This window comes from Hydra vulgaris, chromosome 03 (assembly GCF_038396675.1).
Source record: "Hydra vulgaris chromosome 03, alternate assembly HydraT2T_AEP".
Taxonomy (NCBI): domain Eukaryota; kingdom Metazoa; phylum Cnidaria; class Hydrozoa; order Anthoathecata; family Hydridae; genus Hydra; species Hydra vulgaris.
Window position 1 is genome coordinate 22,858,078 of NC_088922.1, and position 15,918 is coordinate 22,873,995.

The 15,918-nt window shown below is 28.3% G+C and overlaps 1 protein-coding gene across 1 annotated transcript in view; it reads right to left on the reverse strand.

Moving 5' to 3' along the window:
• The window catches only part of LOC100202353 (radixin), a 66,199-nt gene that overhangs the window by 26,111 nt on the left and 24,170 nt on the right, over nucleotides 1–15,918 (reverse strand). Inside the window, exons 7-9 of the mRNA XM_065794345.1 lie at nucleotides 6,979–7,042; nucleotides 1,428–1,983; nucleotides 45–234 (exon numbers count right to left, since the gene is read on the reverse strand). Coding sequence (XP_065650417.1) covers nucleotides 45–234; nucleotides 1,428–1,983; nucleotides 6,979–7,042 — 810 coding nt within the window. The remainder of the gene's footprint in view (nucleotides 1–44; nucleotides 235–1,427; nucleotides 1,984–6,978; nucleotides 7,043–15,918) is intronic.

Consider the following 15,918-nt stretch of genomic DNA (forward strand, 5'->3'; position numbering starts at 1 on the left):
AATGATTTGGCGGACAATAATTCAGTTGGTAGATCTTATTGAACAAAATTTTGGAAATCTCGGATTTGCAACGATAGTTTTTTCTCAATGACTTCTGTCTCTTCATTTTCTTCTTCTTTTTCATTCACAGTCTCTATGTTTTTACTTGCACATTCCATAATTTTTTGAGCCATTCTAATTTTTTCAACTCTCTCAATTCTATCGTCAAATATTGCCATGGCAGCACACTCTTCACTTAGATACCATAAATGGTTTTAAAATTTTGTTATTGCAATGGTTGCAATGTTTTCATTAATATTTTTAAATTTAACGAATTTTCTCAAAAAATATATATCATTTAGGGGAGCTCCTGTAGTATTCGCTGCTGAAAACCAGGCCTCTACATAACAGTATACAGCGAAAACGCAAATTTCTGCATTCAGTTTTGAATTATCCTTTCTCATTTTCATTTGATCGCGAAATAAAAAAAGTTTTAAACAATAAATCGCTTTAGACATCCATCTCGCTAAATGATATGCACCGGGGGCCCTAAAACTCACATTTGTTTTATCTCCCAAAAAAATGAGCGTCAATTGCAAAAACTCTTTGTAGTCATCACGTGGTTGCTCTTCTGGAAGTTTCTGTTTCACAAAATGAATAATTTCGGGCGCTACATCTTTCAGTGCATTATAAACGGCTTCATCGCTGGTATAATCTAAAAATTTCATTTTATCAATATTATTCCAGTTTTCTTTCAGTGCTTTGAATTGAGCAATTTCAGGGCCGGATGCTACAATTGCTTTTGTCCTCGTGAATACACCAGCCAAAACGACCTAAAATATATGGTGTCGGCATGGAAGCCACAAAATATCTCGCCCTAACCTTAGTTAAAGCAGAACTGCAGCTCCTTTTATACGTCCAGTGTTTGATGCTGTAGTATCAAAACAAAAGGCTTGAACTTTTTCGGTTAAATTTCATTCATCAGTGATATGGAACACAGCAGAGCAAACTTCCGATCCTCCTGATGATGCAATTCCAGGTATTCCTAATAATTGTTCAAAATCTAAACCAACCGCGATCACAAGAAGCGAATCAATTTTCTCATTTTTTGTGATATCAGGCAATAATTTGGAATCCCAATGCACTTCAATAAAATTTGCATCATTTCCTACCAATTTTATTGATGATTATTTTATTTTCCGCAAAATCTCTCTATTTCTTTTGATAGACGATCTATTGAGAACAAACTCGGTGATATCTATATTAAGAGCTTCTAGGACGGCAGAAATAATATGCATTGCATCCCTGTCACTCACTTTACATTAGTCCAAGGCAGCGGCCAGGCGAGGTGTCATTAACATCTTTCGTCCTCTCTTGTTTTAAGATGGACCCTGTTCAGATTCCAATATTAAATATGTGTCATCTTCACTGTTGTCTTGATTTATCACTTTTTCTGTGAATCTTCGTTTTCTTTATCTTCCATTTCAAAATATGCAATCGAACAACTAGAATTTTCCAACAAATCTTCTTTTCTTTTCAACTCTGCAGCTGTGCGTTCTTCTTTCCGCTTTTCCTTACGTAATAATTTGATATCTACTCCCAACATACAACCTACTCTACCTTTCTCCCTTTGCTTAATTAAAAGTTCTCTATCTTCGGCGATTTTAATCTCATTTAACGCATTTAAGGTGGCAATATCGAAAAGGTTGTCTAAATCTTCTTTAAAATCATTTTCTTTTTCTCTCTGCCGTTCAGTATCTCTATTTTTAGATTTTTCTAAATTTCTGACATTATCGTACAAAGATTTTAATTTCGAAAAACAGTTTGAACGGTTTTGAACTGGGATTCTTGTTTTTTTCCAAAAAACGACCACTTCATCAATAACTATAGCACTGCTGTCATTAAGATTTAAATTTACCACTCTCATGTTATAAAAAAGTACACTCAAAACATCTCGTTTACATGGTAATTTACTACCGCAGATTTGATTTTTCATCACTCCAACTAGATAAATATTTTTCCGAAAAGTGGACATTTTAGCACTTTTATCAATTACTTATATAGTACGTCTTTTCTTATGCACTTCATGTACGAAACTAAAACGAATGTAGCATTGAACAAATAATATATAAAAACAAAATTGACTTGTAGAGACTTGTAGTTGCGCTTGTAGCGAATTCAGAATGCACTTGGTGGTTAGTTGCACATAGCATCGTCATAGCATGTTAGACAGTCAGATGCATGAAACTTTAAGGCCAATGCGGCACGTGTTAATATTATCAGATTGAGCTGAAATTTTGTATTTTTAATGTTTTGGTGTAACTGAACAAAATTGCAAATAATTTTGAAAAAATATGAACTTTCGAAAATAAAGACCACCCTAATATATATATATATATATATATATATATATATATATATATATATATATATATATATATATATATATATATATATATATATATATATATATATACATATGAACAAAATTGCAAATAATTTTGAAAAAATATGAACTTTCGAAAATAAAGACCACCCTAATATATATATATATATATATATATATATATATATATATATATATATATATATATATATATATATATATATATATATATATATATATACATATACATATATATATATATATATATATATATATATATATATATATATATATCTTTGTTATAAATAGTTATGTAATAACCAGAGGTGGATTTACAATTTTGCCGCCCATAGGGTTTAAAAAATTTGCCGCCCCTGCATGCAAAAAGAAAAGTGCATTAGGTCAAGAAAGGAATACGTACTGCTTTCTTAACTCTGTATATTTATTGAAATAATTATAATATAATAGTTAATAGATATAAAATAAAAAAATAAATTACAATTTATTTAAAACATGAACTACAAGATAATTAAAACAACTTTCAAACGAAAGTTTATTCCAATAAAAAATTACAAGTATTTATAAAGCACGAGGCCTTGATGTCGTTCATGCAAAATATTGAATAATATCATCATATGATATTGATAAAATGATAATAATACAGTGGAGTATTTTAAATTAATACTCCACTGTAATTGTTATAGTTGCTTTATGTCTGCTGTTTTATTAATCTTTATTCGTACTTTTTCTGCACGGCTGAATCGCTTCTTTACTTAGAAAACATAAGTTTAGGCAACCTAATGCTCTTAAGGATAGGCTACAATTCATTATAAAATCAATGAAAGGTTGGCCAATAACATTAGAAGAAAATTTTATATCATTTGTAGTGCTTATTGAAAAGCTTGCTAACTTTCATACCTTTGGTTTCATCGGAAACACAACTTTTTTTTGTAAAATTGCGGCTACCACTTCTTCTAAGTCAAAAATTTATGAGAACCTAATATTTCGTACCACAATATTATGGTTTTTGAAGGATGTCTTTATAAGGTCACATACTTTTCTACTGTGTACAACCTGTTGGGTCGGTTTAATTCTCGCTTTATTATGCTGAAATCTCTATAACACAGTAGAAAAGAGTACCCTCTTATTAGGAAAAATTGCTCAATCTTTTCAAATTCCTTTAAATCAGTCATGTCTAAGAGTAGCTTCAATAATGAATGGTTTTTACTTTTGCCCCAACAGTTATCTGAGAATAAGTGGAGTCCGGTAAACTGCTGCTCTACTTTAATGAAATAGTTAAATAGAAGGGAAAACACTACATCTGGACCCTTAACTAAAGTACCTTGGTGGTACACAAAAACATGTGCTTTGTTACTTTTGTTGTTATGAACACAAAACAATTACCTAAAACTTTTCTCAGATAGAAGGTTTCTTGCCCTAGTATTTTTGGGATCTGTATGTTTTGCAGACAAAACACAATGATAAAATTTGTCTATTGTCCTTGTCATTGACGTCTTTTCAGTTTTAATCATAAAGCTTTTCTAATTTAAATTTATTTAAATCAAGTTAAGATTGAGTAAATCTCTTTGCTGCCTCATTGAGACGAAGACTCCTTAACTTTCAAAAAAAATTGAGCTCTTTGCAAGTGAGCATATCTCCCAAAGCAAAGATTTTAGCTTTCTTTAAATTAGTTGAAAAAATTCGTTTCACTAATTTTTATTGTAAAGTATTTTTCTATACAGCCTATACATAGTTTTAACATTTTAAGTGTCATCAAGATAGCATATAGGCTTTCCAAGATAGTAGTTTTCTTTAGTTGGAAAGCTTTCAATGTGCTGTCTGATAAAAAGTTTGGTTTCTTTAGACAATGCTTGTTTTATATGAAGTCTTTTTTTATCAACTGGGCTTTTTCCAATCATTTTCAAAGCTCACAATCTTTCAATTTTTTTTTGTAACAACATGTAAACTTTAAAACATACCTGCATTTGATCAGAACCCACCATTATGTGATACCATTTTGTAGCAGAGAGACGAAAGGAAATCTTTTCCTACCTTCGTCTATTATTACTTGGGAATCAATTGAGGATTGTAGGAACAAATCTTGATCGTTTTTAGCGTTAAAGGTATGGAAAGGCCTTAATATATCCATTTGATCCACTTAATTAATAGTCTCAGGATAGTTGTTCCTCTTGCAGCTAAATAAAACAAAAATTAATTAATAGTTTTATAATTTCATTTTCACGTGTAAAATTTGTAGTAATACTGCGTATTATTACAAATTTTACACGTGAAAATGAAATTATAAAACTATTAGTAACACGAAAATCAAAATAACTTACTTGCAGTGTAAACCAGTGTACTTTTGAAGTTCAGTATTTCCTTGGTAGTTAACAAATTCTTCATCTTTTATTCTACCAACTTTTATAAAACTTCTCTTCCAAAAACTTGGGCCTGCTTTCCTTTTCCTTGCTCACTTTTTCTCAAGAAAATCATCACTTGTGATTGAATTTATTTCTATGTCTAACACTTATTTATAATATAGACTGAGAACACAAGACATAAAGGTGAACATAAAGTTAATTCCTATTTAGGTTAAGCTATACATTACAGTACAAGAAATAAAAAAACAACAACTGCCTCATATCATCTGTTGCAGTTAGTTGCATAGCGTCTGCAGACGGCATAAGAGAAATTTTTATGCTTAAAGGAGATAAGTCAGTGACGCAACTCCTTCTAGCATGAACAGATCTACAAACATATGTAGTTAGTATGGTAATCAAGCATCTGACATGTCTAATTTCATAAATAGCTGAAACCTGTTCTTGAAACAGCAAAATCATTAACTCAATTTTCAATTTTTGTGACTTATTCCTTTTTAGCATGAACCAACTCATTTAGCACTTTTATAAATTTTCTTTTTGAACTTTTTTGGGAATTTCCTCAGTCAGTTTGCTTCAAATTGTTTTAAATAAAATCAATTTGAACATAATTATAGATCAAATTTAATTTAGACATAATTATAAATCAAAAGAGCGACAACTTTTTCAAAGTGTTATCCATAAATTTCATTAAAAAAAAGTTTCTTTTCAATCAAAGTTGTAATGTTCTCCACTTAATAATTAAATAATTATATGGTGGTTGTAGCTCTTTTTCTTCTATTTCCTTGTATTTTATTGTCTAAGAGTCTTTGCAATAGTTAAAATGGTTCCAGCGCCGAGCAAAGTTCTCACTTAAAAAGAGTATTCAAAATTTTGAGATTTCTGGAAATTAAAGCTAAAGTTAGGATACCATAATATACTGCAAATATATTATATTAAATTATGTAACATAAAAGCTTGAGAGTTATATTAAATTTTAAATAAATTTTAAAAGTTTGCTTGTCATCCACAGTAAGATCTTTGATGTTTTTCTATTTAAACAATCTTTTCGTTTATCTTGAAGACCAGATATTTTACGGAAATATCTTGTTTATACTAATAATCGACTAATGGTAATTTCATTAAAAGCACCTTAACCACAACGACCATGATGCTTTTCGAAGCTCCTTTTTTTTTTTTTTAAATTGAAAAAACTTAATAAAGCGATAGGGTTGGGGTTGAAGCTACTCAATTTTTTTTTTTTGTAATTTAACTGCAATAATTTGATTAAAATAGATATTACACAAGAAAACTGAAAGCATTTAAAAAAAAAGTTTGCTTACCTATTAATGTATACAAATTGTTTTCTACGCAATTTGTTTGTTTATGCGACACAATGGTCGCAAAAAGTGACTCACGGAGCCGTCCAGTTTTGTAGATCTGGGAGAAAATGTGAAAATAGAAGTAGATTGTAGATGGTTTCATTGGATGAGAATCATAAATGGATGTAAAGGCTATTTTGTAGGTGGAATAAAATTTTTGGACTCATGGATAGGGTGAACAATAACTCATGCTCTAATCATCCTAAACAAATGATAAAACAATGGTCTATGAGGAAACAAGTCAATATAGATCCGCTGGTTTATTAATGGCAACCATGGCTAAAATTATTGCACCATACAAAAACAATAAAATAAAATAAGTAGATAACAAAATATTAAGTAAAATGATAAAAAATGATAGTTCGGGCGATATAACAAGAAAAAAGAGGCTAATAAATGTGCTACTATTTATGATCTAAACTCTAGATAATAAATTGAAAACTGATAATCACCTGTGTGACATATAAATATATAAATGTCGTTAATGTAACAAATTCATAATATAAAGCTCACAAAGCGCTATAATACGTGGGTGTAAGAGGTAAAAAATGTAGGTGCTATGATAACCAATCAGAATTAAGTAGTGGATAGTGGTGATCCCCCTCCTCAGGAATGCGCTGCAATCACCAATGACGTTTCATTATAGCAACACCTGCTCCAAGAGTCAAAACACAATGTTAAAAGTTGACTATTGTCCTTGTCATTGACGTGAGAGCAACAAGTTGATAAACATATTTTTTTACCATTCAAAGGAAATAGAGAAAGAAAACCAAGAAAGAAAAGAGGGATTTAAAGAAATAAAAAGGAATTCAGAATGTTAAAAGAAAAAATAATTTTTCAAAATAAACTTATTGAAAAATTAAAGATAACTAACAAGCATTAAAAATTGGACTCCGAGATCTTACAGTCGAGCCAAATGCCAAAATTAAAACTCGATTCTTAAGCATATAGTGAAATTAAATTTTTTATCACATATTTTACAAATAACGTAATTCAACAAACTTCTGATAAAACATTTTCATACGATGGAAAAAATGAGTTATTGTATAGTTGGAGTGAGAACGGAGTAAAAAAAAGGCATTTTTTAAGGAACCGTCTTAGCAGTGGTATAGTTTTCAATCAAATGTCGTGTTATTACCATATTTAAAGTTAATCACATTTCAATTAAAAAAAACAAACTATCCAACTATATTGTTTTAATTTATCACAAGAAATTAATGTATTGCAAATAAAAGATAAAGGTTTAAAAAAATTTGTAAAGCGTTTACAATAAGTTTATCGTTATTTTTTATTTTGTTCTATAAAACGACTATTAAAAAATTTTTAAATTAGAATTTAATAAATATCTAGAATAGAATTGGTAATATTTATAATTATTTTTGCTGGATTTATAAAATTGTATTTTATTTCCCTTCATTTACATATAGCAGTTTGTGTTTAAATCCATAAAAATACTACACCACAAAATAAAATCCTGGAGAGATATTCTTATATAGAGTTCTTCGCCAAAGAAGCGTTCTTCAAGAACGTACCAAACCTATAACTAAACGGGAAGCAAAAAATAAAGTTCAAACAAGTTGTAGAGATTGTCTAAAACTTTGATATTTATACCTAATATTCAAAAAACGATTACTAAAACTGTACCACAATTTTAAACGATTTTCGGCTTCGTTCTCCCTCTAGCTAGTCTATTATAACTCCTTGATGGAAATCAACCACAAATATTAAAAACAAATCAGACGACGACTCAAATAGAGACGACCACAAGTACCAATCAAAAAACCGAAATTGTAAATTCAAATATCATTCTACCATTATCAATTACATACAATGATAAGTTTATTTTAGTGAGTAGAAAAAGTAGATAATTCATTCATTCAAAAAACACAAAGTTTGACTTTAATTAAAAAGCATAGGATATCAGAGACCATTTTTGACACAAAAATTTCGGAAAACAAAACAATTGTGGGCAAAAGAATTGTTCGTAAATTTGGCATTTTTGTTGAAGAGATTAATTACGCCTTCAACAAAAATGTCGAACTTACGAACAGTTCTGGTTGCTATGTAATTAATATAGTTATTATCTAAATATTAATATAAAAATAAAACAATTCTTTGGTTGCTTACGTAAGCAACCAAATTAATGAGGGATAATTCCTATTTCTTGAAACAGAAGTTGGAATTACCTCACTTTCTGTTACTTTAAATAAAGAAAACGAATATAATAGATCATATATAGAGTAAAAGCGGGTCAATCCGATCATACCGGTTTTTTGAACACTGTTCGAAAAATTTAAATAAAACCAGAACTGATTGGAATATTTAAAAAAAAAAAAAACCAGGAGAAAGAGAACCTCTTTTATTCAAATGTGTCAAAATGAAATCCAAGTCATTTTTCATTCATTTTATTTTTATAAAAGTTAAAAAGAGAGTCCTAAATATTTGCTTTTTTCTTTTATTTGCTATCGTATTAACTCGGGAACCATAATTCGTTTAAAAATAATTTTACTTCTATTTTGTAGAAAATTTGATTTCGATACCGATAACATAAATTAATTTTTGTTTTATAGTTAAAAAGTTGAGAAAAAAATGTATAAAAAATTAATATTATTTTCTCTGGTAAATTCGATCATTCATATATTTACTTTAAATTCCTTTATTAAGTCGTATGTGAATTTTTATATTAGGTACCTATGTGAAATAAATTATTGGATTTTCTCGTGTTAGTTCCGGTTTCTTCCTATATAAAGTTATTTTACAAAAATGACTCAACGATATTTATTAATTATTCACTTTCAAGATGACAACAAGTAAAAAGTCATACAATGAAGAAGATATAGAAGCTGCGCTAAATGATATAAAAGAAAAATATACTTCAATCAGAAAAGCTGCATTCAAATATGGTATTCCATTCTCAACTCTAATCGGATCAAGGGATCAGAATCAACAATCTTACTCTCACAGGAAACAGAGTCAATGATTGTGCATGCGTTTAAGTTCTTATGTGATTGGGGTTATGGTTTAACACAAAATGATGTCATAAACTTCGTATGTGGTTACCTTCCTCGTACAAATCAATCAAGCCTATTTAAATACGGCAGGACTGGCACAAACTGGTTTTATGCATTTATGAACCTATGGGCTAAGAAAATTTCCAAAGGAAAAACTCACAATTTAGCATCTGCCATAGCCGCTTCTTATACGCAAGAAACAATTGATAATAATTTTGAGGCTGTCACTAAACAATATCAAAAGCCTTTAGCATTATCTTTTGAACCAGTAACAGCAGCTTCGAGGTTCGACAAGTACAGAGCACTACATGAGAGAATGAAAATCAAAATGGAAAACGAGTTAAAGAGTTTTTTTCAAGAAAAAAATCAGTCTCATATATAAAAATTGAGGCACTCTAATATTCAAAAACTTGCTGGTCAATGTATTACAAAACACCGTCTTGCAGATCATCTTAAAAGAAATAAGAAGTTACGCAACTCAAATTGGCTGAAAAACAAGCTAAAAAACGTAAAACCATCTGCAAACTCACAACGCCATTGCTAAACCCTGCAGAAAAAGAAGCGATTCAAAATATATCTTTATCCCCTTTAGCCAAATAAAGGAAAGTTTTTAAATGCAGAAAGTGTAAAAAAGAATTACATTCGGACATGATGTCATGCGAGAATCCAAATAGCAATACTTGGATCTGCAACAAAACATGTTTGGCAAAAAAATTTGTAACAAGTTCAGATTTTTTTTGTTGTAAAAAAATGTAAAACTTAAATCTTTTATTATTTCTGTATGTTTTATAACTAATATATTGCATATGTCTGTATGCTATATAAAAAACATAAAAATATATACATTTCGATATATAAAATGTTAAATTTATTAAATGTATTTTATATTGATCGGTTTTAACAGAATTTCTTCCAAAAGCGATCTTTTTTCTTTTGGTTTTTATATTTTCAAATACAATTAAAAAAAAAAAAAACTAATAAATAATGTGCTTTTTGGTATTTTCAATCTTATTTTAAAAAAATAGTTTGGAAATTGAAAAAAAAAAAATTAAATCTGATTTTTATTGTTCGGTGATCGGTTTGACCCGCTTTTGTTCTAGCTTTCGTAAATAACACAGAAAAAAATAAAGTTTAACTCTTCTCTATGGAATAACAATCTCAAAATAATGAAGAAGGGATTATATTCAAAGAGATTATATTCAAAATCTGAAAACTAACAAAAGCCAGGATTCTATAAACCAAAATGGATAGCGCATTAAAGGAAAACAAACTTCCAATAACATTTGAATTACGTACTTTTAAATTATGTTTTTTTTTTTTTTTTTTTTTTTTTTATTCACCTCCTCAAGGCCGAGAAGGCCACTACAGATGAGGAGGCTACTTAATAGTGGTTATAACCCTCTCTCAACTCTATAACTCCGAAACACGAACCTTGAGGAACAAGGCCGCTGCGCGGAGAAACAAGTTGAGCGCGGTACTACCAGGGATGTGGTGGGGATCGAACTCGGAACCTCTCGCTTATGAAGCAAACGCTTTACCACTACACCACTACCGCATGTATTTAAATTATGTACTTTGCCATGGACTTAAGTCAAACATTGAACTGAATCGCTGATAACTTCTCATGATATAACTTTTATATGCGAACATCGGTAATCAAAACTAGAATAGATAATTATAATTAGTTGTAAAATACCCGTTCTTCCTACTTCCATCAGGCTAAAAAGCACGAGAATCGGTTAACCATTTGGCAGAAATGCATTTCTTATTCGGAAACATATGTTTCAAAATATCATTATTCTTAATGAAGATGATCATATTCTTGCAATAAATCCTATTAAAAATAATACTAACATTATCATTGTTGGCATTTATCTCCCTTCATCGCGTAATTAGCGAACATTTATATATGAGTACACAAATCAGTTAAATATAATTAAAGGCCTTATTAATAATTGTGAGGGTGTTGGCAAAGTAATAGCATTTGATGATTTTTAATCTATTCCTCTCGGAATATATGATTTATTAGAAAGATCAAGTCCCATAACTATATTTATATTTTTCGGTCATTTTTAGATTTGCCCCTTAATCTGAGGGATTTGAGTCACATAAGTTCACAATTTTTGAACGCTAAGAGATTATTGTATTAAACTTAAAATTAATTAATAGATATAAATTTAACTACAAATACAAAAAAAAAAATACGTTTTATCAACTTTTTTCTCTGACGTTTGGGGCAGGTGTAGCTAAAATGTTAGGGCATTTTTGTTTCCGGACTTCAATCACCGCAATTTTTACAGAGTATTCTTATTTGACATAAGTTTAAACATATAAATTTTTGGAGTTTGCTTAATGTCTGGAAGTTAGCTCAAACATCAAAAAATGGTGAATCTGCTCCTGAAATGTCTATATCTTTGCGTTGAGAATAGTTTGATAACATAAAAAGATTATTTGGCAGCATTTTTAGAAATAGCATCAGAAGAAGAAATGAATGTTTTTTTATTAAAGTTTAAAAAATAAAAGAGAATCAGAGAAATGTTTCTGCTCTGATTCTCATTTATCTTTATATCTCTTTATTCTCCTATATAAAATTTTCTAGAAAGAGTGGAATAGTAATGAAAGATTCAAGAACTGCAACTGCGTGTTTAAATCATCTTCTATAAAAAAATGTTTTAAACCGTTTTTTTATACAGATGATGTTCTTGAAGAAATTGATGTTTAGCCGAAAATGCTTAGTTTTAATCGGTTACTTTTATCATAAATGTTGATGGCACTCAAAATTACAATACTAAAATAAAAAGTTATATACATATCATTTGCTGTCAACTAGCAAGGTCAACAATTACTTTATATGGCAAGAAAAGTCTACAATTTGCTTCGCTAATCAAATTGTCATAAACGTAAATCGTTTGGATTGACTGCTTATATAAAACAATTAATGTCCCCTTTGGGAATATGTATAAATAGCGTGCTTATTGAAGCCTCGCTCTCTTGGAGTAACCAATCAAACAACAACGGACTCGAGCAACTATTCTACTACTAGCTGTGATCTAAAATGTCTTCTTTGTGTGTATCGCATATTTGTATATACTTATTAATTATAGTAATTTGAACTCGTTTTATAATGCGACTCTTATGTAATACAACACAATTCACGGCACAACTAAAATTCACAATGCAACAAAGTCAAAAGTTACTTTATTGTAAGGTAAAGGAAAGTCTTGATTCTTGCAGAGTACTTTGATAAGCTTATTGCTGAATTAAAAGTCCTTGTTATGGATAGGTATGAAAACTTAAAGATTGTGAATAAAGCATTTGTAGGTTGTAGTGACAAAAATAGATCAAAATCTGCTCAAACAAACAATTAATATTTAATAGGTGAGGCTATTTTACTCGCTAACTGTTGTGCATTTAGCAATGGTAATGCGCTAAACATTTCAGAGAAATACAAAAAAGTACAAGCAATAATAAATATCTATATCCTACTCCAATATTTTACCATTGTGGTAAAACATTGGAGTAGGATATAGATATTTACTGCACTATGACCACCTAATATATGTGGCCATGGTGCAGTTAAATGTTTTCTAAAAGTCATCACTTCACAATTTATGGATATATATATATATATATATATATATATATATATATATATATATATATATATATATATATATATATATATATATATATATGTATATATATATATATATATATATATATATATATATATATATATATATATATATATATATATATATATATATATATATATATATATATATATATATATATAATATATATATATATATATATATATCCATAAATTGTGAAGTGATGACTTTTAGAAATATATAATATATATAATATATATATATATATATATATATATATATATATATATATATATATATATATATATATATATATACATATATCTTCAGAGCCTTTCATCAGAAAGTGACAAAAATTACACAGAATCTTCCTAATTGACTATTTCATCATTCACTCTAGTATTGTTAGGATTCGCGCATGCACATTGTAGATATTAAGATTTACATGCTTATGGAACATCGCTTCCTTTTTTTTGCAAAGAAAATAGTTAGTCGTATGAAAAAAAAATTATTGTAAAAGTTCCAGTCACAATTGGTTTACTATATCTAGTCAGACTTTTTTTCAAAGTTACCGTTTTTCAGGATCTACAGACTGTTTATTGAAAAAAAGGCCTTCGGGGTAAGTTGGCAAAATTTTCACAGATATATGTTATATCACAAATATATGTTAAATTAGGTTATTTGTGTGACAGGGTAAGTTGGCTCATAGCATTTACTATGGAAAAAAAAAGAGTTTCTCTTGATACTAAACTTTATTTTTTTTTTTAAAGAAATTTTCGCTGGATTGTTGTGACCAGCGTCTTCAGCTTTCATATATATATATATATATATATATATATATATATATATATATATATATATATATATATATATATATATATATATATATATATATATATATATATATATATATATATATATATATATATATATATTTTGTTATTCACCTCCTCAAGGCTGAAAGCCACTACAGATGAGGAGGCTACTTATTAGTTGTTATAACCCTCTCTCAACTCTATAACTCCGAAACACGAAACTTGACGAACAAGGCCGCTGCGCGGAGAAACAAGTTGAGCGCGGTACTACCAGTGACGTGGTGGGGATCGAACTCGGAATATATATATATATATATATATATATATATATATATATATATATATATATATATATATATATATATATATATATATATATATATATATATATATATATATATATATATATATATATATATATATATATATATATTTATATATAAATATATATATATATATATATATATATATATTAGGTTGGGGTGAAAATAAAAGTTTGATCTATCAAAGAATATTATGTTGTGTCTTACTATAAATGAACAAAAAATATTAAAAATATTAATATAACTTATATTATTATTTTCCCATGTCTCATATTATAAGACATGGGAAACCGCCCCATTTTGAGCCTTAAACATCAGACAGGCCCCTAATATTATTGAAAACATTTTTTTCAAAAGTATGTCATGTTGGGTCTCAAATGAATCGAAATTTTATAAAAATTTCGATTCATTTGAGAATTTACTATAAAAAAAATTTACTATACTCAGACATTATTTTATGAGACTATGTTTTCAGTATGCCTTCTCTTAGATCTGTAAACGAGGTAAGGAGGTTTGGTTATATTTAGAAACTTCTGCTTTTAATTTTAACTAACAGATTTCTATGGAATTTATTTCGGTAAGTTGTCCGGCCACAAGGCTGGAACATTAACTGCATTCTCTTTGAGCCAGGCCTTGACAATCTAATTTGATACCATTTAAACACAATATTCGTCAAAACATCCATATAATTTTGGGAGACCGACGGTCCCATCTTGTTGTAAAATATGTAAATCAGCACAACCGTTAACAATAGTTGCAACCTCAAACCATAATTGTTAAACATTACTTAATATATATATATATATATATATATATATATATATATATATATATATATATATATATATATATATATATTTATATATAAATATATATATATATATATATATATATATATATATATTAGGTTGGGGTGAAAATAAAAGTTTGATCTATCAAAGAATATTATGTTGTGTCTTACTATAAATGAACAAAAAATATTTAAAATATTAATATAACTTATATTATTATTTTCCCATGTCTCATATTATAAGACATGGGAAACCGCCCCATTTTGAGCCTTAAACATCAGACAGGCCCCTAATATTATTGAAAACATTTTTTTCAAAAGTATGTCATGTTGGGTTTCAAATGAATCGAAATTTTATAAAAATTTCGATTCATTTGAGAATTTACTATAAAAAAAATTTACTATACTCAGACATTATTTTATGAGACTATGTTTTCAGTATGCCTTCTCTTAGATCTGCAAACGAGGTAAGGAGGTTTGGTTATATTTAGAAACTTCTGCTTTTAATTTTAACTAACAGATTTCTATGGAATTTATTTCGGTAAGTTGTCCGGCCACAAGGCTGGAACATTAACTGCATTCTCTTTGAGCCAGGCCTTGACAATCTAATTTGATACCATTTAAACACAATATTCGTCAAAACATCCATATAATTTTGGGAGACCGACGGTTTCATCTTGTTGTAAAATATGTAAATCAGCACAACCGTTAACAATAGTTGCAACCTCAAACCATAATTGTTAAACATTACTTAATATATATATATATATATATATATATATATATATATATATATATATATATATATATATATATATTATATATATATATATATATATATATATATATATATATATATATATATATATATATAGATATAGATATATATATAGATATATAGATATATATATAGATATATAGATATATATATAGATATATAGATATATAAATACTTTACAATATATCCCAATATATTGCACCTTTACAAAAGGTGCAATATATTGGGAATGAAACGTTAATTTAGAGGCCTGCGAATAATGACTTTGGATTGACTCAAATTTTTTTGCAAAGTTTGAGGCAACCAAAAATATTTTTTAAAAGAAAGTCCTGGCTTTAATGCATGCACGATATGATTGAAAATTAAAGCACTTAACAAGATACCTTAAAACGTGTGGATACAAAATTCACACAAGGAGGCAGTTAAGCAAAAACTTCAGAATTTTGAAACCTGCATGCTTTTCACAGCCAAAAGGCGTACAAT